This window comes from Fukomys damarensis, unplaced genomic scaffold, assembly GCF_012274545.1.
Source record: "Fukomys damarensis isolate Sample0158 unplaced genomic scaffold, DMR_v1.0_HiC HiC_scaffold_15, whole genome shotgun sequence".
Classification (NCBI taxonomy): Eukaryota; Metazoa; Chordata; class Mammalia; order Rodentia; family Bathyergidae; genus Fukomys; species Fukomys damarensis.
In genome coordinates, this window is record NW_022900927.1 from 56790432 (window position 1) to 56817306 (window position 26875).

At 40.1% G+C, this 26875-nt stretch overlaps 2 protein-coding genes across 3 annotated transcripts in view; one reads left to right on the plus strand and one right to left on the minus strand.

Moving 5' to 3' along the window:
- The first annotated feature begins 17486 nt into the window (after nucleotides 1-17486).
- Nucleotides 17487-24953, plus strand: Snrpf (small nuclear ribonucleoprotein polypeptide F). The gene is made up of 4 exons (XM_010629170.2): nucleotides 17487-17611; nucleotides 20076-20201; nucleotides 23174-23238; nucleotides 23769-24953. The coding sequence occupies exons 1-4, from the start codon at nucleotides 17609-17611 to the stop codon at nucleotides 23833-23835; spliced, it is 261 nt and encodes an 86-aa protein (XP_010627472.1). The 5' UTR covers nucleotides 17487-17608; the 3' UTR covers nucleotides 23836-24953.
- Nucleotides 24824-26875, minus strand: part of Ccdc38 (coiled-coil domain containing 38) — a 54350-nt gene continuing 52298 nt past the window's right edge. For both annotated transcript variants that reach the window (XM_010629172.3, XM_010629173.3), the window contains exon 16: nucleotides 24824-24937. In XM_010629172.3, coding sequence (XP_010627474.1) covers nucleotides 24824-24937 — 114 coding nt within the window. The remainder of the gene's footprint in view (nucleotides 24938-26875) is intronic.

Here is a 26875-nt window from a genome sequence, read left to right on the forward strand (position 1 = left end):
TGTAGGGAAGGTGTGATACGTAGGGGAAGAACAAAAAGGGAAAAGAAAAAAATGTGAGAGAATGAAAAGATGAAAATAAAGTGTTTGTAGATGGGGAGGGGAGGAGGGGGTGAAGGGAGGGCAGAGGTAAGGGGAAAAAAATGAGAATCAAGACTTGCCATGTAAAGGTGCAAGATCCCAACAATGAATGTAACTGTACTGTATCCCTAAATGTACCAATAAACTCAATTAAAAAATATATATATATTTTGCTACCTCAGCTCTTCAACATGCATGGAAAATTAAAAGTTTTATCTACAAAAACCTGATTACTTAAAAGCTGTCTTGTTCTTTATTTTAGGACTATTTGGATAAACGGTTTGTATAATTAAAAGCCTAGTTGCAATTTGAGGGATATGTTTAATTTTAATCTTCATTTTTGCCTTTATGAATTAAACTATTAGAAAATAATATTGTATCATAGTTGGATTGTCTATTAGAACCCCATTATTTGACGAAGCCCTGCAGACGTCAAGCAAGTTAACTGAACAGCAGTGATGGCCAGTTGTAATAGTTTAAAGTTTTTCTTCTCAGAGTTGCAATAACTATAGGTAATACATCATGATGACTACTAAAAGAAAACAATAAAACTAAAATTTGGTGCATAATAGCCCTGAATCTTTTTCTCTTACCTGGTACTTCATATCTAAGAGCTCACATCAGCTATGTTAAACATTGCAAATAATATTAACTGCCTTGTTTCTCCTTAACTAAATAACGCACATCCTTCCTGTAATGCATGGAAAATGTTCTCTGGTACTTTAAAAGTTAGAATAGTATTCAAGCTCCATTATTTTAGGCGTTGCAAAAATTGGGTACAGAATCACACCTGGGTTTAGTAAACCTCACATATTTCTTGATGTGCGATTACCATGCTCCTTGAATGTTTGCCTATGTTATCTTGTTCGCTGGAGCTGCTGAATACATAGGTCAAGATGATGTAACATCAGAATTCTAAGGCAGATACTCCTTTTTTATTAGAATACAGAGGTACTATCTTCCAGCACGTTGGTTGATGTTACTCTATAAAATATATGATAAAAATGAAAATAAACTTCTTAATTTAATACTTCAACAATTTTCAGTCCTACACATCCATGTAAAGGTGTCCATTCCAATCTAGACAACTTGGACCAGTTAGTTGTCCGCAAGCAGTGCCACCTGGACTCTTCTCTTACTGCTCTACTGGCAATTAAATGTTCTATTTGTTTAATGCTGAAAGCACAATTGATCCTGATACAAAGTCAAATTGCAATAGTTCTGTGTCTAATATTCATAAGTGCGTATAGCAGATTTTTCCTGTTACTTCTTCAAAGGTAAAAATAAATCTTACAATGAAAATTTGAATGAATTGGACAATTTGTCTCTCTGGTGTATTCAATGGAAGAATCTGTCCTCGCATATTTGTAAAGAAATATACTAAAACCAAAAGCCAAAACATCATATTGACTAAGAGGAAGTTGTGTGGATAAATGCGGTAAAAGGAAAATATTAGTTAATAGGAAACTGGTGATACATGCAATAAAAAGATATAGAAGGCGTTATTTCTAAATGGATCATATTAAGACCCAAAGTCAAAACATCGTGTTGCTTAACCTTTTCAGGGAAGTATTGGATTTTGTGAACAAAAAGATTCCTTTCAAAGAGAGTCCCACAGTGATGGCCACTGCAGCCAGTACGTTTTGAGGAAGAGCATCTTTCCACCTGTGTCATACCATACACCAAAAGGGTAGGCGACAGGAGGCGCACTTAGGAATCTGGTAACAAATTATACTGCTTCACTGGGGATTTAGCTTAGTGGTTCTGCCACCTGCCTTGGCAGTGCAAGGACCGGAATTCAATCCTGGGTACCAAAAACAAACAAACAAATGATTAAAACAACAAAGTTTGCTGTATGCATATCTTAGCTCAATGAAAAATCAGTGGTGCTGAGATCGAGAGCTTTAAATGCACTGCTAAGAAGACCAAAAAGCATTTAATAGGACAAGCCTTCCACTTTTCTCTCGAAAACAGTATTTTAATCTTTCTTGACTTGCTTCCAAATTTCTTCAACCCCTAGTGAATGATCCCAACCGGAGTTTCCTCACCTGCATGCATTTTTGTGCCATAAAAATGCAAACAGAGACTATAATTAAGTTTTTTGGCTCAGGGCAGTTTGACTTTGGTTTCAGTTACCTGCAACTGAAAGTCTTGACAAAGAAAGGGGCAGTAAAGAAATCTGGACAAACCCGGAAAGCAGGAAAATGTAAAGTCACAGGCTGCATGGGAAGGAGAGAACAAGAGAGTAAGAAGTAATGTGCTCCTAACAACATGAAAGAGAACAGTAAACACGTGTCATCTTTCTGTGGTATTAGCCACCCCTCAAAAAAACATACAAAAAACAAAACCAAAAAAAAAAAAAAAGAAAAAGAAAGGAAATGCCAGGGTCCACTGCATAGGGTTCCTTTGAGCTAGTTTATCAAATGCCCCTCCATCTCTGCTCCTTCAGCTCCAGTGGCACCCTCCGTAGACCTCATCTGTGTTCACATGTGGACCAGAAGGAATTAGTCACTTCACGTGTGTGCAATTTAACTTTCTAAGTTATTTATTTATTTATTTTCGGTACCAGGAATCGAACTCAGGACCTTGCACTTGTCAGGCAGGCACGGTGCCACTGAGCTACATCCCTAGCCCACCAAGTTATTTTTACTGGTAGCCCTTCTTTCCCATTTTAGTAAGTGGTATTGAAATATTTCAACTGGAATTACACCTATTATTAATAACTCTTTTGAGTATATGTGCTGCCGAGGCAAGCACTAATAATGCTTGCTAAATCAGAATTAGAGAATATTAGCAAAACCATAGCTTCTGATGCTTTGATATTGATACAAACTAAAACAAAGCTCTAACATTGGAACATAATGAGCAGAGTCAAAAGTTCCCTCTCACCTGTACCACAGACACAGCATAAAAATAAATATCTTATGTAACTTTTACGAAAAATTATTCTTTCTTGGTTCCATAAGAACAGATTGGAAAAAAGATGTGCATAGTATGTCAAAGTAATAGTTTTGAAAATTTTCCTTGTAAAAACACTAAGACTTTTAATCCACAAAAAACTGGGGGGAAGAATAAAGGGGAAATATTTTAATGATAAATATTTTAATGATAAAGACAAAATTGAAAGGAAATAAAAAGCTGACACTCTAAAGAAAAATATTAATGTGCTAGAAGTATTGATATTTTCTGTATGGCAGAGATACTACCAGCAAAATTAAAGATCAAGCTGTAGTCTGGGGCAGTGTTTCTCAGAAGCACTCAGGTAGTACCTGGTAGCTTTAGAAGATAGCGGCTCCTAGGTGCTTATACTACTGAATGTGTGCTGCTTTCAAACAATCTCCTTTTTAATATTTTAGTATGAGAAACATTGAAAAGGTACACACAAAAAGTATGTATAAAGATGATTATAGTACTGCTACAATTACAAAAAGTCATAACCAACCTGGATTTCCAATAAGAGATGCAACAAATTATACTATAACATGAGGTGGAATATTATGCAGCTGTTAAAAAGCATTGAGGCAAAGTAATATATATTGGCATGTGAAAACCTTCATGATATGTTACTAAGTCAGAAGAACAGCTTAGCAAGCTCTATCGATGTCTGATATTTTAATAGTTAAATGTGTGCAAAAATGATTTAAGGGCAATCATTCAAAACATTAACAGTTATTTTTGTGTATATATTTTGGGTATTTTTAAATTTCTCTGTGCTTGTTTAGATTTTCTAAATTCTTTGAATTAACAGGGTGCTGTTTCATAGATAAAAAGCTACTATAAAAACAAACTTTGGCCTGGGGGTTTAGCTCAGTGGTGAAGCTGCCTGCTTTGCAAGCACAAGGTCCAGAGTTCAATCCCCAGTATCAAAACACAAACAAAACAAATTTTATTTTATGTTTTACAAATAATAAAACACATGAGGACTGATAGAGTATTAGTCCAAGAATAGAAATGAGTAGTAATGATTAGTTTATCAGCTGATCTAGCTAGAACTTGTGGCCTTTGTTTCTGCTAAAGTATACCTTTTGGTGATATCAAGGATGCTTTTTAAAAGTTAGAAAAGAATTCTTTCTAAGTTGCTGGGGATTTCTTCTACACTCTTGATTATACAACTAGTTTTCTTAGCATCTTTTTCTTTTCAGAGAACAATGATGAATTCAGCGCCAATGGAATTCTCCTAAATTCCAAATTGGCCACATTTATTTAATGTGGGTTTATTTTAATTCAGAACAAAAATGAATGAAAACAGCGTATCTCTTTCCTCTCGCAAATAGGCCGCACACACATGAAATTATCTTGTAAAGAAACGATCTCCTTTTATTGCACGTGAATTTCTATCATCGGTCAGGGATTAAGACCTCAGCACTTGCTCTGATAGTATTGATTATTGAGTCAAAACTACTCATGGAACAAGTGTGTGGTGACGTGTGTATTGTACACATCCACACACTTGAGCACACCCTCATTCTTGCCTGGGAAAGGGCCAAGCTGCTTTGGTCACCGTTAGACTTAGTCTTTTCATGAAGGTCGTCAGGCAGCAAGCAGGTTTTGAGCAGCGGTGGGAAAACAGACTTTAAATTTTCACAGTAAGACCCCTTTACTGTTGGGTTCCAATAAAAAGGAAGATCTTTGCTGTCAAAAGTCATGAAGGTCGGGAAAATATCAAGGAACTGTTCCTGGGTGAATGAGACCAAACAGATAAAACAAGTATGGATCGGACCCTCTTGCTATGGAAATCACTGGGATCCCAAGGAGTTTGAATGGGTAAAGTGGATTAAATGGTAACAGTAGGATGTTGTTTATTTTCCTGCTTTTGATGTGAGTAGTACTTATATATGAAAATGTCCTTGTGCGTAAAAAATAAACAATAAAGAATTTTGGCACGATGAAGTGTTATGTTGACAACTTGCTCTCAAATGGCTCAGGAAAAATAAAATTCCCTGCATACTATGCATGCAACATTTCTGTAAATTGAAAAGTTAATTTAAAAACAAACAAACAAAATTCCTTCCATGACAGTAATTCATTCATTCATTTCCCAAGGCTAGGAAAACCATAATCAAAAAGGACAAAAGTCACTGTTCTCCAAGAGCATCGTGGATGTCTGCATTGAAAGAGCAGGGATACTTTATGGTCAACCAAGCAGTGACTTTACTGAGCCTTCCGAGTCAGAGGAAGAGAACAAGGATGAAGATTCCAGGTTCAAGGCTTTGCTGATTTCCTCATCTGTAATTCTATAGCATGTTGAGATCAGAGTAGAGTCCGGTTGTCGTCTTCCTCAACTTGTTTGATCATCCACTCCCTGGCCAGGAGAATCGCCACCTCGATGCCACCTGCTGAGCAGGGCTACCCAGGGCAGGCAGGAATCCGCAGGCAGAGGCGTCAGCAGCAGCACGGGCATCCCATGGACACCGTCGTGTGGGTGAGGCGTAGCTACAGATCTCCAAGATTGTTCCCCAGAAGAGCAACTCATCTGCCCTCTCGCATGAGAAGAACCCTGGTGTGAAGGGAAAACAGTCGTCCCTTGGGTCGCAGCTGCTCAGGGAGTCGAATTCTGAGGCTGGGAATGCTAGCTGCCCAGAACTGTTAGCACTGGAGCTCTTGGGGAGCAGAAGAGGGTTTATGAGAGAGCCACAGGGGTCATCCAGAAGACACTGTCTCTCAGTGAACTCAGCTTATCAGTAGCAATTACTGAACATCATGCCTTTGGCAGTGAAATTCTGTAGCGAACAGTCCAAGAGCCTGCTGTAGGATTTGGCTGATTTATTGTTTGTTTTGTATATTTGTTATTTGGCCAATTGCCCTCCAAGTACATTAGATCTCCTTGATCCAAGTTGGTTTCGATCTCTACCAACTCTCTGTCTACTTGCCTAATTCATTTCCTTACAGCACATGGTAGCTTTAAAACTGTTTCCTTGTATGTTTTTTTCCACTCAATTACCCCTTCCTTTCAGAATTTCTGTGTCCACAGCTCCTAGAAGAGCGACTGGCATTACAGCTATACCTTGGTACTAGACTGCTGTGAACTCATTGATGTGAAAATTTTGTCTCAACTCATCTGTGTTGATTGTGTGACTTGGTCCCCTTTTCAGTTCAAACCATTTGTCTGGTGTTTGTCCTTTTTGGTACTTATTACACCTCCCAGAACCAATTAACATCAAGTACTGAGGTAAAAATAAGGAAACAATGTTCGCCCATCCTAGAAGAACAAAATAAACTGAACAGTAAGAAGTACTGAAAATGGAATTATTTTTATGCAAGCAGTCTTTATAATTTTATTGCTAAATTTATTAAGTGTTTTGCATTCTATTAATGTGTCTTTTGAAACTACAGTATTACTATAGCTAACAATGTAGAGTTGCAGTCATTTGAAATGAAGACTGACGATTCCCATTTAATCTGTCTTCAAGGTAACCAACCCACTTTTATAGAATTGACTTCTTAGTTTTTTCCCCTATGACAAGAGGATTCTGATTGTAAGAAATGCTTACTATCTGACCATCAATTCGGTACATATTGTCTACAACTTTGAGAGTTGATATCTTCATTTGTGAATATAAACAGTCCTCCAACTTTATCATAGGATGTTAGAAAGTGGTAAGTGTATTAAAATGTGCTCATATTTCTGTAATAATCTAGCTCGTGGTCTTCAACATCCATTGTTGACTTATTTTTCTCTCTTTTATGTTCTGTTAGAGTCTTACTCAAAATATCAAAGCTCCTGTAGCTTTACAAATAGGCATTCACTTCATTTCTTGTTCAGTAAGCAGCTCTCTTTTCACGTGTTCACCCAGAGACCAAGTTTCCTTTCTCAGTGCATGGTTTCTAAATTTACATTGGCATCAACTTAGAAGGGAAAAGACCTAGGATCGTCATGGAAGATTTCGATGAGCCAGGCTGCAGGCAGTGCACATTTTTCACATTCTCTTTGCTGGGCTACTCTCACGTGACCTCACCCAGTAGTAATGGCAGCTGGGAAATGCAGTCCAGCAGTGCTTGAAAAGAAAGGAAATGTGAACAGTGGTCTCTGCCGTACTTGGAAAAATCTTTGTAATAATAAGGTTGCTATTATGATTTTTTTGTCCTCTTAATGCTATCTATTTTTATTATGTTTTCTTCTATATGATTGTCATCAAACTTTATTAATTATGTCCTTATATTCCTTTATCAACTATAACTCCAATGTCAAATAACCACTGTTAACATTTTGGTTTCTTTTTACTGTGCAAAAGTTTGTAAGCATTTGAATATACTGGAATAATATATAAATCATATCCTAGTGTTTACTTCTCATAGCACAAACATTTGATCACTCTTAAAAATGTTTTGGTGATAACATTTGAAATGATTGCATAATGTATCTATCATATACCTAGATATTATACCACAATTGCTGGACAAATCGCTTGATTTGTTACTATTTTAAATATCAATCTAGGAATATCTTAAGTATGCATGTTTCTTTTCTATTTTATACACACGCGCACACACACACACACACACATATGTGCATTTTAAGAATATTCAAATAGGGCCAGGGATTTAGCTCAGTGGCACCACACCTGCCTTGCAAGTGAAAGGTCCTGGGTTCGATCCCTGGTACAAAAAAAAAAAAAAAAAGAATATTCAAATAGTATAATTTTAAGGTCCAAGCCATCAATTCAGCTATTTATCTACTCATTAAGAAATTTGCTCTTATATGCTAGGGATTGCATATGTGTTGAGAATGACTAGTAGTAGATGCTTTTCTGTAAGATAATTGGTGTTAAAACATCGTAGATGGTGTAGCGCCCTGTAACAGAACAACTAGTGAGGGAGGAAGCGAGTCAGGTAGCAAATGGGCATTGAGCAGGACCACGGAGGTAAGGCAGGGAGAAATGATTCAGGCAAAGCACACGGGGAAGGGATTTCTGGATGGGAGAGTGTCCTGTGTAAGAACAGGGAGCTGTGCAAAGAGCGTGGCAGGCTTTGTGGTGTGCGGCACAGAACAGCAAGAGCTGAAGGAGTGGGATTCAGACTGCTGGAAACAGGCGCCCGGCAAAGGTTGGTGAGCAGCCGGGAGGCGTCCAGACCTTCAGCTGTTCAGCCCGAGCGGAAGTGGGTGGTACCTCTGGGAACGGTATCTGCCGGAGTAGAAGAGCCAGCTTTATTTTTAAATATTGGGTTCAGTGGAGACATCTGAGGGATGAGGAAGCTGGGGGAGATTGCACTGCACAGGAGACTGTGGGCGAAACTGCAGGGGGCTTTGTTTTGTGTTTTTAACAACGGTAAAGCCCTCAGCTACACTAACTTCCAACGGCCCTGGGGTCAATCTGAAATTTTACTCAAAACTCACCACTGCCACCCTGTGGAAACGTGGCCAAGAACCAAACTGAGTTTAATTTACAAAACAAAAGAATAATATGATGACAGTATCTTCCTTTTAAATTTTATTTTTAAAATTTTGAGACAGGGTCTTGCGAAGCTGCCCAGGCTGTCGTCAGACTGGTGATTTTCATGTTTCAGCCTCCCAGGGTGGTGGGATCACAAGTGTGCACCGCCTCTGCTCGCTGCTCTCCTTTTTATAAACCAGATATATAAATACGTCATCAGAGCTGCTTTGATTCGTGATAATCAAGTGGTATGTGAGTCCTGAGTAGATTTTGTTCTAATGAAGAGAAAGCTGAGGTTTTAATCTATATAGTTTCCATGAAAAAAAATATACAATTTGTTGTTCTGTTTTTTTTTTTTTTTTGGTACCAGGGATCAAACTCGGGTCCTTGTGCTTGCAAGGCAGGTGGTGGAACCACTGAGCTAAATCCCCCAGCCCTGTTGATTTGTTTCAATAATGAAATTAGTTTGCAAAGTCTTATTACTACCTGCAAAATGACACAGATCCAGGAGCCTCTGCTCTTACACTATTGGTCTCTAGTGGTTCACAGCGAGGGGGCATTTGTGTCCCCGGGGACATGTTACATTTTTGGTTGCCACAACTGAGGAGAAAAGCAAATGCTTTGGCACCTGGTAGGCGAAGCTGCTCAGTGTGCTACACGGCACAGACAACTTCCCTAGAAGGAACCATTTGGCTCCAAATGTTATATTATTAAGGTCAAAAGCCTGATCTAGTCTAACCCCTATCAGAGGGTGATCGATCTTTTGCCTAGAAAGGGGGACAGCGGAAGCTAAAGAGAAAAAGACAATAGAGACTTGCATAATTTCAAAGTACATGGGGGGCTGGGAGGTCAGTGCCTCTAAGCATGCAAAGACAAAGACACCCTGAGCTTGCTGCTATTTATTGGGCTCCTAGGGGTAGCAGATGACTCAGAGGGTGGTGATAATCCCAAATTGATGAGGACTTTATAATTGGTGGGAGTGTCAGAGGGCTCAGACAATAATCCTATGATGATGAGGATTTTATGCTGATGAAGATCTTAGGTCTAGGAGGAGCTTATGTTGATGAGGAGGTGAGGTGAGTAAAACAGTACTCATTACAACGGGGGGGGGGGTTAAACTGTAAGGAATTTGTCCCTCCCCAGGTGAGACCTTTCTCTTTTTGTCTTACTACTCAGTTCTCCAAGAACCAGGATGTCTTCAGCTGACGTAATCTTGCCCTTGAGCATCACAGTATCACACTGAGGCCTCAGATAGCCCTGGTCATAATTTAATTGGGAAATGGCTTCCCCCCAAAATTATGTAGAATGGCTCCTGACAAATACCTTCATTGTAAAATGAACATGAGGCCCAGAGCAGTGAAATCATTTCTCCTTTAAAAAATTTTCATTTAATTTTTCATTGGGCACAGTATTCAAGGCTTCTAACAAACAAACACATAAGAAGGTCTGCAGGACTTGAGTGGATGTTTCTTTAAAGAAAATGGCCCAGAAAGCACATGAAAAGGTACTTAGCACCGGTAGTTATTAGAGAAATGCAAAGCAAAACCACAGTGCAATACCACTCCACACCCAGGAGCATTGCTCCTTTAAAACTGGCTCACATATCCACTATTTTTCTGTATCTATCACTTGAGTCAATCACAATAGCTTCTCATACAGCATGGTAGCTGTCTTGGTTACTTTTCTCCTTGCTGAGACAAAATACTCAATGTCCTGTTAAAGGAGGAAAGGTTTATTTGGCTTATAGTTTGTAGAGGTTTCAGTCCATGGTTGGCTGGCTCCAAAGCAAGATGGCATCATGAGGAGAAACAGTTTATGGTGGGCAGAAGGTAGTAAAGCAAGTGAAGGACAAACCAAGCTTCTTTCTGTCCTTATATTGTACCCAGGCTCTTGGGATCAGCGCTGTGCCAAACCAGTGTACTGGTTTAGTAACCACCCACCCTCAATCCTAGCATTGCACCATGAGTCAGTCACACACTCTAGGTGCAGTCACCTCTGAAAAAGCCCCACCTATGACTAAAGCATGTGGCTTTAGGGGGACATCTAGACACGAGCCATAACAGTAGCATTTTTCTAGTTTTTTCTCTTTCCATATTTGTGATCCCTTCTCTGGTATTGAAAAACCTGGTTTTAATAGTTTTTTTTTTCAGCTTTAATTGAGTTTATTGGTACATTTTAGGGATACAGTACAGTTACATTCATTGTTGGGATCTTGTACCTCTACATGACAGGTCTTGATTCTCATTTTTTCCCCTTACCTCTGCCCTCCCTTCACCCCCTCCTCCCCTCCCCATCTACAAACACTTTGTTTTCATCTTTTCATTCTCTCACATTTTTTTCTTTTCCCTATTACCCTTCCCTACCCATCCCACCTTCCCTACACCTTTAGCTCCTTTCTTCCCATTTCTAAATGTCAGTAATCTTATTAAGATCTTATGTATTACTGCAGATTATTCACACCAGGGAAACTTTAATAGTTTTTAATATGTTGATTCCTTTGACTGTGTCTTCCTTCCTGCTGCCGTCTCCTCTCCTGCATCCTTTCTCACCCCATTTAGTTTTGACACCTGTGCCAGGTCATCCTTCTGTGAGGAGGATGAGCTCTGAATACTGAGGCTGAGGCAGGAGGATCGCTGCAAGTTCAAGGTCAGCCTGAGGTACATAGTGAGTTCAAGGCCAGCCTGAACTACATAGCAAGACCCTGTCTCAAAAAAAAAAAAAAAAAACAAAAAACAGTTTAGACTAGATAGCTCTAGAATTCTGTGTATAAAATCTGATACATCAATGCTGACTTAATAATAAGAGAACATTTGAAGGTCAGAACTGGCAGTTCTATTTCTATGAAAAACAATCTGGGTTAAGAAGATTGCTGACTGAATCAAACAGAAAAAAGCTCTATCTGAAATTGTCGTCATCATCCTAGGGCAATAGCAAATGGCAGTCTTTAGGCCTAGACCAATCTAATCTTGAATGACCTCTGGCCCGTGGAAGGATTGGTATCCCCATAAATAACCATGGCACTGCTTTTACACAGGTTTCACATCATTTGAACCAAATGTTTTGAGGATGGTGGTTAGATGCTGATTGGTTATAAATGTGGGAGCGAGCAAACATGTATGGAACATCCACCATCAACCAGCGAGTACACTCAGTGTGATGTTTTCCATTTCAGGTCAACTCTGTGAAGAAGGGTCAGGAATGAACCTCAACTTCCGGTGGCAAGGAGTAAGCCTGTTACCTCTCCAAGGTGCCAAGAGTAGACAGCGAGAATCTGTGGATCCCAGCATGGCAGCTGTTTGCAACAGCACGGCAAACAGTAGGGACATCATTATGGTTGTGTGGTTCAGTGGCCCCAGATCCCATGGAGCCATGCGAGGGGCCCAGAGGGGTGTCACAGACAGTGAATTCCACCAGAAGAGTGGAGGGACCACAGCCAAAGGCCCAGAATATTTTAAACAAGGAACAAACGTTGCCCAAAGCAGCTGACAGCCTGTGCCTTTCCAGTGGGACCCAGCGTCCCATGGTGATCCCGCTGTGGTGACCTGGTCTCTTGTCCTTAGGCCTTGTCACTTGGACAGATCAGCACGACAAACATTGTAATCTGAGAGCACCCCTGCCAGATGGGTGCTGTCCTTGCGATTATTGATGAGGAAACTGAAGTGGGAATAACTCGCACATGGCAAAATCTGGATTTGAACTCAGTCTTTGCCCCGAACCACAATGCCACGTTTCCTTTGGGGTACAGTTTCCTCCCTAGCATAACAGTCTTCAGAATCCCAACGAGACTCAGAAGAAAATGTTTTGAGGTCTTCAATTCTTCACAAAACAAAAGAGTCACACCTCTTAGGCATAAAGTTTCTACCAGTCAGAGGGCACTCAAATCTCAGACCCTACTCCAACCTATTCTGGTCCAAACTATAACTAACTCTGACCATAATCATAAAAGTAAGATGCTGAGTGTATAAGAATAAAGAAAATAAAGATCAATCTTAAAAGCAGCTTTCCAAACCCTTTCCCCATCCTGTAGTAATATTTGTATTTCCATATACTTGTTCTCTATGCAAACACATTTAGGGGAAAGACAGCATCGTGTAAAGAAAAGTACTAGAGTTTGGAGCCATTTTACTTTCTACACAGTCTCAGCCCAATAGATAACCTTTCTGAACACTTCCCATCTCTGCAATGGGGATAATATTGACCCTGAAGTACTGCAAAGATTCAAACAAGATAGACCACATGAAATATCCTAGCACAGCATGGAGACCATATTATATCATATATGTGTGTTTGTGTGTGTGTGTGTGTGTGTGTGTGTGTGTATCTGTGTGTATTTCTTTCTTCTCCAATAACATTCCATGATCATTTGATAAATCCCTTTTCAGATGTTTGTGAGCCATTGGAATTTTTGGATCACATGTTAAGCAGTGGTAGAACTCAGTTCTTACCATACTGTCAATAAGTATTCTATTTTATCTTAAAAATATATTTGTTCCATAGTAGAGCTAATTATTCTGATGGATATTTTGTTGAACCACATGCCCATATCATGATATATATTTAAAATAGTAATGTCCTTTAAGCCAGGAATCATATTTCTAAGGACTTATGGTAGAGCCATAGATATGCTTGATATATGTTCAATACAAATTGTTTATAATGGGGAGGGATGGAAACAACAGAATCATTAATAATCACATTTGTGTAATATGGAGTATAATGGAGACATTAAATCACACTTTGAAGGAATATTTAATTATGATTTGCTCAATATAAAGTGAAGTTGTGGATATATAGGTGCATTGTCCTGGCTGCCTTGATGTCCTGAATTGATTCAAAATATTGACTTCCATGAAGATTTTGACTTTGGAAGAGAACCAGAAGTCTCAGAATGCCAGATGAAGTGCAGAGGTGGATGAGGACCCACCTGACGTTTTCACAAGCTTTCTCTTTCCATTGGATGGAACTCAGCAACCACATTTAATGTATTTTCAAGCACACCTCATAAAAACACTCAGGAAAGAGGACTTCAAGAACAGCCTCAAAAAGTGGCAAGAGTGATGGGACCAGTGTTTGAAGAGAGGGAGTATTTTGAGGGGGATTAATTGCAGTGTGTCTTTTACTGTAATATATTTTTAAAATTTAAACACTCACCATATATTTTGATCATTCCTTATAGATTTATGTCTTAGAACTTTTTTCCAGAATTTCCACAAAATATATGGGACACTTTTAATTAGAAAAGCACCAGGGCCCTTATGCCCACTTAATTTTAAATAAGATATTTAAGATTAATATTTAATATGAAGAGAAAAACTAACCATCTTTACATAAATTACTGTAGTATTTTGTTTCACTTCATTGAGAAAACAATTGGATGAAAGAGTTCTAAACTACATATTGTGCTTTTTGCAAGGTAGCTTTATAAAGTCGCAAAAGCAGAGTTTGGGGGTTTAAACTGAGCTGGGTAGCCCTGGACAAGTTACCCTCTGGACCTGCTTCCTCACAGCTAACTTGGGGTTGATTATCCAAATAAATCACAGACTGTGTGGACATTTCCAAAACAATTGTAAAAGGTCAGGTACTAAATCACTATAAAAGCTAAAGATTCATAAAATGATTGACTAAGAGAAAAATCTGTGGAACTTTGTGTGTAAACAATGCCAACAACTGTTTGGTGTAAACTATACTAAAAAGCAAAATTAAAGTAACAATTAACATTTGCTATGTAATACACTATATTAACAGAGCGAAGGACAAACTATGTGATCCTCTCAATGGATGCAGAAAAACCATTTGACAAAATTCAACACTCATTCATGATAAAAATCCTACAGAAAATTGGTATAGATGGTCTTTATTTCAATCTGATAAAAGCCATCTATAACAAACCAAAGCCAACACCATACTAAATGGACAAAACCCGAAAGCTTTCACTCTAAAGTCAGGAACAAGACAAGGATATTCACTGTCACCACTCTTGTTCAGTACAGTTCTAATTGCCAGAGAAATTAGACAAGAAAAAGAAATAAAAGGAATAAGGATAGGAGAGGAAGAAGTTAAATTATCATTATTTGTGGATGACATGATACTCTACACAAATGATCTCAAAAAATCCACCAAAAGACTTTTAGATTGACAACCAAATTCAGTGGTGTAGCTGGATACAAAGTCAACACTTAAACATCAATAGCTTTCCTATATACAAATAACAGACTCATGGAGAAATGTGAAAAACAATCCCTTTCAAAATAGCATCCAAAAAATGGAAATACCTAAGAATCAATCTAATGAAGTAAAAGACCTCTGCATTGAAGTCTACAGTACTCTGCAGCTGGGGATTTAGCTCAGTCGTTCTGCCGCCTGCCTTGCAAGCACAAGGTCCTGAGTTTGATCCCTGGAAGAGAAAGAAACCAACCAACCAACAAACAAACAAACAAAACCTACAGTACTCTGAAAAAGAAAAGGATCGAAGAGGATATCAGAAAATGGAAAGATATCCCTTGTTCTTGGATAGGAAGAACCAGGATAGTGAAAATGGCCATATTTCCAAAATTATTATACAGATTCAATGCAATCCCAATCAAAATGCCAACAGCTTATCCCACAGAATTAGAAAAAAAAATTCTAAAATTCATTTGGAACCAGAAGAAACCTAGAATAGCAAAGGCAATTCTGGGCAACAAAGGCAAAGCAGAGGGTGTCAGAATCCCTGACTTTGAATTATACTACAAAGCTATGGTGATAAAAACAGCATGGCACTGACCAAAGGACAGACCTGAGGAACAACAGAACAGACTAGAGGATGCAGAAATAACTCCAGACCTACTCAACCACCTTAACAAAGAAGCCAAACACCTTCACTGGAAGAAAGATAGCCTCTTTAATAAATGACGCTGTAAAAACTGGCTTTCCAAATGCCAAAAATTGAAACTAGATCCATATCTTTCACCATGCACTAACCTAAAATTGAAATGGATAAAAGATCTAAGTATTAAAACAGAAACACTAAATCTTCTTGAAGAGAGAGTAAGTGGAATGCTCAAGGACATAGGAATAGGCAAAGACTTGAACAAAACCCAGACTGCATGAGAAATACTAGAAAAAAAACCAAACAAACTAGGACCTCATCTTGTTAAGAAGATTTTGCACAGCAGAGAAAACACCAAATGAGTGCAGAGAAAACCCACAGAGTGGGAAAAAAATTTTAAAAGCTAATTCAGATAAAGGACTATTATCTAGAATATATAAAGAACTCAAAAAATCCAACTCCCCCAAATTTAAAGAGCCAATGCAAAAACGAGCATCTGAAATAAAAAGACATTTCTCAGATGAGAAATTAGAAATGGCAAATAAATGTATGAAAAAAAGTTCAACACCACTGGTCATTGGAGAGATGAAAATTAAACAACACTGAGATTCCATTTCACTCCAGAAAGAATAGCTGCTATCAAGAAATCAACCAACAATATAAACACTGGAGGGCGCTGGGGAAAAGTAACCTTTCTCTATTGCTGGTGGGAATGTAGACTGCTACAACTATTGGGAAATCAGTGTGGAGATTCTTCAAAGAACTAAAACTAGAGGTTCCTTTTGACCCAGTTATTCCTCTTCTTGGTATCTTCCTGAATTAAAAACATCATACCACAGCGATATATGGGCACCCATGTTTATAGAGTCACAGTTTGTAATAGCTAAATCTTGGAAACAGCCCAAGGCCCATCAGTTGATGAGTAGATAAAAAAAATGTGGGTTTTAAAAAATATAATGGCGTACTACTCTGCCATAAAGAAGGATGAGCTTCAGACATTTATATCTCAATGGATGGACCCTGAGACCGTACTCTTAAGTGAAATAAATCGGATACGTTTAAATACTGCATTGTTTCTCTGGTGCGAGAAACTGAATGTGGAACTAAGGGCTGAAATGAATAATGGATGTTAGGAAATGGGAAAACCATGTTCAAATGGGAAGGGGAACAAGGGAGGAGCGGGGGAGGAAGGGAGGAAGGGACAAGAAAACAAGAGAAAATAGAAATGGAAACAAAGCTTTTGTACATAGGGACGGGAGGGGGTTTGAGGAGGGGAATGGAATAAAATATAATAAAATCATAAAAACAAAAAACACAACAAAAAATTGACACTTACAAAGCCCTTACACAGTCAAGCACAGTTCCCACGATTTTTATGATTTTTTCCCCCTCACAACAACCCCGAGGATGGCACTGGTTTCAAAGCCTCCTCAGCAGCTGAGAACAGCTTGGCAGTGAGAACCCTGTGCGGTTCCAACCCCACGTGCTGGGCGGGGGCGCTGAACTCGCCTCACTCCTCTTCCTGCCCCTGCCCCCGACCCCGGGTTCTGCTCTGGTCTGCCGGATTGCAGGACAGTGGCACTGCCCCGCGCGGGCCCAGCAAAGGCAGCAGCTCTTCCGGTGGATGATCTGAAGCCAGAGATGGCAGGAAGAACTGATGTGATTCTTATTGATGTCGTTAATCAGACCGATGAGCCCACGATAATGTAAAATATTCTTCCCGTCCTTAATTATCACCCTGGCTGGGCTGATGCCCACACAGAACAGAAAGGCAGGGAGCTCACCACACCTTATTCTACACTCAGCTTGACCTCGTCTCACCTGCCCTAGTCTCGCTCCTCCCAGTTTCCTTAATAAACGGTGAACCGGGCTGCTAGAGTAGAGAATACTCAGGAAGAAGTGGGCACCGGCGTCCCCTAAACCTCAGAATCTGTGAGAGCCCCAGTCTCACTCTCACAATTAGGAATGGGCCAAGTAAACCCATCAAACAAGCTGGCATTTGCTCGAGGCTGGGTAACGAACCAGAAGCCTTGATCTCTGCAGCCTTGCGGAGACTCCCAGGACGGAATCCACAGCTGACTGCTAGCAGCCAGCACTGGTTAAATTCCCGCCTCACGTCTGGTTGCTAGGATACACGGCCCAGCCACCTCCTCCAATCAGCGCGCATCTCTTTATGTCCTATCACAGAAGCGAAAAGAGCTATGGTGGGAGGTGAAAGGTCACGCTGCTGTTTGGCGGCCATTTCTCTTGACGCTCAAGGGTTCGGTCCTACGGGGGCTGCTGTGGACACGCGGGATCTGCGGCAGCTGGGTTGGCGGCGGGTAGAGTGCAGCTTTCGCCTGTATTCGCGATGGTGAGGAACGGGAGAACTTGCTGGAGAGGGAGCGAGGGAAGGGGCGTGACAACCTTTCTGGGTCTGGGGTTGCTTCGCGCGTTTCCCATTCATCCGCGCGGGGCGCCGCGCTCCCCTTCCTCGCTGCTCTGGGCTTCGGAGGCGCGCGCTCCTGGCGTTGCGAACCTCAGCCACCTTTCCCCTATTTATACGAATCCTACCCTGAGGTAGTTTTTGTTGATTGAGGCTGTAGGTTTTCACTCTTCATCATGCAACACTTCAGAATCCGCGTTTCTTTCTTGTTATTGGGAATCCTGACCCGTAGCTCTCTGGGACACAAAGCCCAGGCTTTAAAGAAGCATTCATTTACTTGTCCAGCAAATACTCATTGACATGCTACCTGCCAGATACAGTTCTTAGGCTCTAGGGAGATGGGATGTAAAAATCCTGTTGCAGACTCTGCTGTATATGGTCAGGTGTGGGAGGAAGACATTAGTCAAATAATAACAAATACGCAGTTGAAATAATGGTAAGCAATAGGAAGGAAGCAAGTCAGGATTCTGTGAGAGGACGCGTGGTTACATTAAAGGGCTGGTCGAGGTTGGCTTCCCGGGTTTGTGGGAGCTAACCTGAAATCTAAGTAACAGGAAGTCACTCACTTAGAGGAGGAACAGGAGTAGGGGTCCTTAGGCCCCAAAGAACTTGTTCAGTTGGAGGAATTGACAGGGTACAGCTGGTTGCAAAAACAGTGATTCTGTTTGAGTCTGTTGCAAGTGCAGTTGGAAGTATGTAGTTGTGTGTTACACAGAGAGATGACCTGATTTGATGCAGACTTTAAAAAAATAATTGTTTCATGGATAATGAGCTGGAGTGACATTTGGAGCCCTCTTAGGAGGTTATTGGCAGTGATTCCAGTGTCCTCCAGAATCACTCTGAAAAGAGGGGCTTAATAGCCAATGTTCCTGGTTCTTTCCTGTCTTTAGGATGAGCAGATGAGAGGGAAAATATCTGAACTCACACAGAAAAACATTTTTGAGTGATTGCATTAAAGAGATACTGCCAATGATAAAAAGTGAAATAAGACTTAGTCCTTGCTTGCAGCATTAAAATGAAAGACTGCTTAGTGTGACCTGTCCCACTCCCTTTATTTGGGACTCTGACAGTAGAGAATGTGTCTGTGCCCCATGAGATTATCTTGCTGTTTGACTTTTCCTCCTTTGACGTAGGTAGCCTCCCTTCCTGGAACAGCCTTTTCTCTGTGGACATCATCTCTTCCTTTCAAACTGAGGCGACTTTTATTTCAAGCACCCTTTCCATTTCTTTTTGCCCTGGTTGGTGTGATACCCTTCCCTTGTGCATAGCATTTCTCATCTTACTGTATAGTGTCATGCAGTATAAATATTTGTCTGTGTATATGTCCTCCATGCCCTATGGGACAGGGACTCTGTGCCCCCCCCTTTTTAAAGTGCCTTGACGTGTGTTTCTTTAGAGTTTGGAACAGTGAGTGATGTAAGCAGTCAGTGTTTCATTTGGGTATCGTGTGTGTATTTTATATATTTTATATACACACACATTACTGTGTCTGTGTACTGGAGATTGAACCCAGGGCCTGGTACATATTAAGCATGCAACCACTGAGCCACACCCCTAGCCCTTGAATACCATAAAATACTAATTGATCATTGGTAGAGGAGAGTGAGTAGTAGACACTGATCTAAGGAAAGAGAATCAATTGAATCCTTTTATTGTTCTTTACAGAGTTTACCTCAATCCCAAATAGATACTGCCAATGATAAAAAGTGAAATAAGACTTAGTCCTTGCTTGCAGCATTAAAATGAAAGACTGCTTAGTGTGACCTGTCCCACTCCCTTTATTTGGGACTCTGACAGTAGAGAATGTGTCTGTGCCCCATGAGATTATCTTGCTGTTTGACTTTTCCTCCTTTGACGTAGGTAGCCTCCCTTCCTGGAACAGCCTTTTCTCTGTGGACATCATCTCTTCCTTTCAAACTGAGGCGACTTTTATTTCAAGCACCCTTTCCATTTCTTTTTGCCCTGGTTGGTGTGATACCCTTCCCTTGTGCATAGCATTTCTCATCTTACTGTATAGTGTCATGCAGTATAAATATTTGTCTGTGTATATGTCCTCCATGCCCTATGGGACAGGGACTCTGTGCCCCCCCCTTTTTAAAGTGCCTTGACGTGTGTTTCTTTAGAGTTTGGAACAGTGAGTGATGTAAGCAGTCAGTGTTTCATTTGGGTATCGTGTGTGTATTTTATATATTTTATATACACACACATTACTGTGTCTGTGTACTGGAGATTGAACCCAGGGCCTGGTACATATTAAGCATGCAACCACTGAGCCACACCCCTAGCCCTTGAATACCATAAAATACTAATTGATCATTGGTAGAGGAGAGTGAGTAGTAGACACTGATCTAAGGAAAGAGAATCAATTGAATCCTTTTATTGTTCTTTACAGAGTTTACCTCTCAATCCCAAACCTTTCCTCAATGGATTAACAGGAAAGCCAGTGATGGTGAAACTGAAGTGGGGAATGGAGTACAAGGGCTACCTGGTCTCTGTAGATGGCTATATGAACATGCAGGTAAGTAAAGAAGGGAAAGGTTACAAATTTCTGTTCATTTTGCTGCAACTTATTCCTCAAAGGTTTAGTGTAAGTGAGAATAAGTACAAGTAAATTCATAAAGTAGAAGTCAGGAATTAAATCAAGGCCAGGGAGGATGTTGTAAGTGTGATAACACTAGGTTAAGACATGGAGTTAAATCAGAATTGAGCCACACATTTTATTCTTAGTGGTTAAAGAAGCGTGTTGACATTTGATCCGTGATACCATAAGGGAAAAACAGTAGTTTACTGGAAAAACCAAAACTTCCCACCTTAAAAAGGGAATTTTTTCTTTAAGAAGTTCTTAAATCTTTTACTGAATGCTTAAGGCACAACAAATAAAAGTATTTCTTCATAGAGAAGACAGATGAACCAACAGGAACTGATGGCGTGATTGCATGTCTATTAAATAATTTCTGTAAATGTTTCACTCTTTTTCCCATAGAACTTAGTTTCCCACTTTACCCATTTTCAAGTATGTTCAGTAGCAGTAAGTACATTCATGTCGTGTACAGCCGTCACCGTCATTCATCACCAAAACTTTTTCACATCTAAAAGTAAAACTCTACCTGTTAAAAATAACTCCCCATTCCCTTCTGCCCCACACAGCCCCTGACACCAGTATTGTTTCTGTCTGTGTGAATTTGTCTGCTCTCAGTACACGAAGCAGAATGGTAGCGTGCAGTCAGCTCTGTGTATCTGTGGGTTCCACATCTGTCGATCCAACCAACTGTGGATTGGAAATACTTATAATCTGCCTCTCAGATTTACAACCTGTCCTTTTTTAGGTACAGTTTTGTTCATTTGGTTGATAGAGCCTCAGTGTCTTTTTGTACAATACACCTTGTTTATATACAGTACTATAATTTTTGTTGATTGGACTGTACAGTGCTATCTATAACTTATGTTCTGTTATACATTACAGCACTGCCTGTAAGAGTTAGGCAAATAAAAGCCAAGTCATTCAGTTGGTTCCTCTGACCGTTTCTTTGTTCTGAATGTTGTAATGTACACACTACACAGTCCCTCATTTAGCAGCCTAGTCTCAGGAATTTAACTTGGTCATTAAACGAGCAATGTCTTTATGGGGCATTGCATCTGTACTAAACATGTACAGGTTTTTTTCTTGCCATTAATCTGTAAACAATACAGTATCAACTGTTTATGTAGCATTTAAATGTGTTAGGTATTATAAGTGATCTAGAGATAATACGATGTAATATTAGGTATCATAGATGCTATGAAGGAAAAGAAAGCAGAAAAGAAGTGAAAGTATGCAGCAGTAGTTTAGATCAATCACCTCTCTGAGTGTCTTTGGTACTTTCTCATTGTTGAGACAAAATAACTGACACCTGCAAATGAAAGGAAGAAAGGTCTGTTTGGCTCAGAGTTTGTAGAGGTTTCAGTTCATAGTTGGCTCCAAGGCAGAGTAGCACAGCAAAATGGGGAGAGTTCATGGAGTGGCGGCGACAGACAGGGAAGATGGGGGATATATACACACCCGTAGCGCCTCACCCCCAGTATCACACCCAGTTATAAACCCATCGGTGGGCTAATCCAGTGATGACTGGTGCATGATCCAGTCGCCTCCCCAAAGCCCTACCTATGAGTGCAGGTGCCTCTGCGGGGACGGGGACATCTGGATATCAGCCATGACACTGAGGAAGTGAATTTAAGCCCAGACCAGAAATGGCTCAAGAAAGTATCTGGGAAAGAGCGTCCAGTGTGCTTGGTGTATTCCAGGGACAGCCAGACAATGACAGAGTGAACTGGGGAGAATGACAGAAAGTTGGGTCGGCGTGGAGGTCACTGAAAGCCTAGGAAGCAATGGCGAGGGCTTTGAATGTAATACAGGATAGGAAGCATTTGGGACATTTTGAGGAATTTAGAAGCCAGTTAAAAATGGGAGAACATGCTAAAAATAATGATTTTTTAAAATGAATGCATTATTTCTGATTGCTGTTGCTCAAAAGATGAATCATCTCAGTGATCACCTTTCAGATGAAGCCATATTCTTGGTTACATGCACTTTGTTTTCTACAGGCAAGGGAATAACACGAGTGGTAGAACTCGTTCATGAAGTCTTTCACATGATTCACCTCCCCTCAAAGCCGTTTTTCTTTCTCTTGTCCACTGGTCTCACTTCCTTTTTTCCTGTTCTTTTTGAGCGTAGCACTAGTGGTGATTTTAAATACTGCAAATAAATTTTATTACCTATATACAGAAGGAAAGCTGAACGTTTAATTTAAAATGAGAAATAAGCCAGGGATTTAGCTCATTGGTGCCGCTGCCTGCCTCGAAAGCTCAAGGACCTGAGTTTGATCCCCGGTACAAAATAAATAATTAATTTAATTTTTAAAAATGAGAAATAACAGGGGTCCCAGAAATAACTATGTACGCCACTCTTAACTCTTTAAACTCCTCTTAAGAACTTGCTTTTCCCTGTTTATTAGTGAATAAAATTTAAAAAGTAAATCCTGCTCAGTTCTTTGGTTTTGGTTGTTGACTAATATATTTTAGTTACAGCTTTTGTACTCCCATTTGGATGCTTCAGTATGACTCATAGTGGTTTACTCTGAGAAAAGTTATTTTCTGGGGTTCTTTAAAACTGAATTTTCAGAGAACATATTAATTATAACTTACAAGGTAGAGGCGGCTGCCTTGACACGCTGCACTGGTATCTGATAAAAATACCACATAACTTCAGCTTTAACAACATTTAAAACAAGCTTTATTATATATAAGGCCTACATCCACGAATATTAGTTTTACTGAATACATACAACCAAAAAGAACTATAATAGTAGCAGAAAGCTAATCTTATTATTAGCTGCAGATACATTTGAAGTGTTGATATAGAAAGGTCTCAGTTAATTAAGTTTTCTCACTAGTAATACATGTATTACACTATTTTATCGCTGTGCAATTATACTTTTATCTTCTTTTTTAAAGCTTGCAAATACAGAAGAATACATAGACGGGGCCTTGTCTGGACATCTGGGTGAAGTTTTAATAAGGTAATAAATAGTAGTGTATTAGTGGTGAGCATTAAATACTTGTTTAATTGGTACCTCAGTTGGGAATTATTTTTTTATCACTATTTCACATAGTGCTCTCAAACTGCAGAAATGTTTGAAATTGTAAAATTTCTCAAAGGTAAAATTTAAATACTTTGGAGTTATGCATCCTAAAGATTTTTCTAGTATTAATATACTTCATGGTTCTCGCTGTATCTTTTTTCAGAGGGTTTTGTTACCAGAGCTTAGTTTTGAATTTTAATTGATTTTGGTTCCTGAGGGTTTTACCACTAGAAAGCCTCAAATTTTAGTAATTACTCCCTTTGGAAAGTCATAAAAATCTTATTTGTGGCAATCACTTGGTAAAAAATAAGTGCCATTGTGCTTTTTAACAAATCTAGGTAACACTGTTCTTTAAAAGAGAAGGAATGGTATAAATTTACTTTTAAATAGTATCGTAATGAAAAATTTATTCAGATCATGCTTGGTTGCTTGCTGAAACAACAAAATGGACTGCTTTTTGCTTGCAGGTGTAATAATGTCCTTTATATCAGAGGTGTTGAAGAGGAAGAAGAAGATGGGGAAATGAGAGAGTAGCGTCTTTGTGTGTTTTTATATATATATTTCTAGACAATAAAGATGTGTTGTTTTTCAGTTTGACTTGTGAACTATCGTACATAGATATTTACATGCAAAGCTCAACTGTTGAAACAATTGAAAGGTAATTCACGGAACTAATCCTTTAAAAACTCCCAGTTTCATTTAAGTTGGTTTTCTTTTGTAAGCACAGTACTCTTTGTTTTCTATGACAAATAATTATATACTTTAGAAATTTTTATGAAGGTAAATTTCAGCCATTTTCATATCATTGTAGAAACTGAGACATTTGAAAACCTTTTTGAACCACTTTTAACATTTTCTTAGTGCTTCGTTTAGCAGCCTACATATTCTGCATCAGTATAAACTAAATTATATGCATACTGTAGCTAAAATTACATCTGAAAATTAAAATGATTGCGGAGATAGGGCATAACAAATCTTGAAATGATGTTTAGGCTGAATATGTAAGGTTTGTTCATATTAGAGAATAAAGTTTTCTGAGTAGAACTTAATGTGAAATAAAAATCAGTCTCATGGTTATGTTCTGAGACCGTAATGTACTATTCACTTAGGTTTAAATCCCCGAAATCCCTTCAGATTTTAGAGTTGTACACTGTTAAAAGACACATCCCACAGCGATAACGGCGTGCTGTGAACTTCCTTACAGAGAAGTAATCTATCATTTAAATGTTCATGTTGTCAGAGAATAACCGTCATTGCACTTCTGTGGTCATTCCCCATGTAGTTAGTGAAGTAATCGTGGATTTGTACCCCAACTGAGAACACAAATATGACATGTTTAGCGGTGTGGAATAATAATTATGAAAAACGAAGCTTCAACGAAAGAAACTCATTCCCAAGCCCATGTATGGCCTTTTCAGTAGAGACAGTCTTCAGTGGTGTAGGATCACATATGGGCTGGGTATGGCTCCTAAGGAGAGAATCTGTGAAACATTCTGGTAGTAAAACGTCTTTCAGCTCCTATTCAACTGAAAAAAAAATCTTCCTCCTGTGATTTTGTTCTCGAATCACTGACCAGAAGCGTTTTGTGTTTGTTACCAGATGGAGGTTTCGAACGGTAGATAAGTCGTCTTCCCACCTGAAACAAAAGAAAAGCGAACCATTTTCTGTCAGAGTGCCTGAGGTGCCAGTAGCAGGTTGAATTTTTACAAGGAGTAATATAGCTTAAAATGCGAAGTTCTTTACAGTTACAAGGGGATTGGTGACCTAATGGCGTGCTAGGCAAAGTGAAGTAGCAAATGGAGAGAGAGCCCTTCGTAAACAGAAGGCAGGCGATGGGTTTCGCGTTGGTCAGTAATGAGTAGCACGTGGTGCCAGTATGGCCAGCCGGGAGCATGGTGCTGGAGGCCAGAATGTCATTCTCTGCAAGTGCCACAAACTTTTCTCCATGCTTGGGGGATTTTGTTCTTACTTGGTGTTTGAAATCTTGTTAAACAAAACATCAGAAAACTATCGTCTTTAACGTGAACATTGCTGCTGATTCTTGGAGATTTCCCACCAGGAGAGGTTTAGGGGCACCCTGGGGTCACACCTGCTCATTTGGAAGCCTACATACTCAAATCACTGGGGATCCCCATCTGCTTTTTTTTTTTTTGAGACAGGGTCTCACTATGTAGTTGAGACTGAACTGGAATTCAGTATGTAGTCTGGGCTGGTCTTGAACTCACAGCGATCCTCCTGCCTCAGTCTCCTGAGTGCTGGGATTACAGGCGTGCGCCACCATGCCTGGCTCCATCTGTTTTTATTTTGCTTTTATAAGTGGGTTTATGTAAATTCAGTGTATAGATGAGGCAGCTACTCTGTACTACTGAACTTGAGATTTGAGGGAGCGTCACTGTCTCAGAAGGGGCACTGCTGACTTCTGAGCACCATCGTTCTCCTGAGACACCGGCTCCTGCACTGCCGGGCGCTCCACATGCCCGGCCTCTAAGAACCTAGTAACCATCACTCTTAGTGCCCCTGTGGGACTGGAATCCCCGTGTTCCTTTTCTGATGTCAGAGCCTTTTGAAATTCTCAGTGGCCTTTGGTGACACGAATACTGTCTCAGAACGTTGCCTGCGACGAAGGGTCCTAATAGTGTAAATTCCCAGCAGAGGTCTTCTTTGTGGTGTCAAAGGACGTGGCCATTTTTTCCTGACTTCTTCCAGGCTTAGTTTCATCCTCGTGTTTAGTCTTTGGGCATTCACTGTGGGCCAGGCATCGGGGATGGAAATAAAGGTCTAGAAGGAAAGGCGGCTGTGCTGACAAGTGTCGGCCTGGCGGGTCTCCTGAGTAGCGCACGTCGGCCGGTGTCCAGTGGTTAATCTCCCTTCGGAGAGAACATGAGGGAGACTCAGGAGGATCTGAAGTGGGTTCATACAGACGCTAAGACAATATACTTATTTAAATGACATTTAACAGTTACTGCCTTTCAGGACTTCGCATTCACCCCTCAAGTCACTGCTTCTAAGCGCGTTTGCTCTCCCTGTGCTAAGAATCGCGTGTCCACCTCAGCTGCGCCTGTGATGGCGGCATTGTCCCGGGATCTGTTTCGGACCCGATGCCAGAGGAATGGCACATGGGACCACGGGCCCTTCCCCGTGAAGTCTCAGGCCACACGCAGTTGGCGTCTGCCTGATCCCGAGCTTCTGCCAGGATGGAACGCGTAGTACGCAGGACGCGGTCTCCTGGAGCCGGGGCTGCACTCTGGTGCGTCAGGCTTGGGTCCCATCTCACTACCGTCAGTCAATCAAGTTGGCTTTGGGTCCCAGTTGCTGAATCGGGAATGATGGAGCAAATCACTTCAACTGCAATGATCTAATTAACAGTGTAGGACTTAAGACTTGTGCAGTTACATCTGGTTCTCTGAATTCACTATTTACACAGTGTTGAGTGGAAGAAGCAGGATTCATGGCTACCATTTATAAGAAAATGTGGGGCCAGGGATTTAGCTCAGCGGTTCGGTGGCCTGCTTTGCAAGCGCAAGGACCCGAGTTCAATCCCCGGTACGGGGAAAAAAAAAAAAAAAAAAAAAAA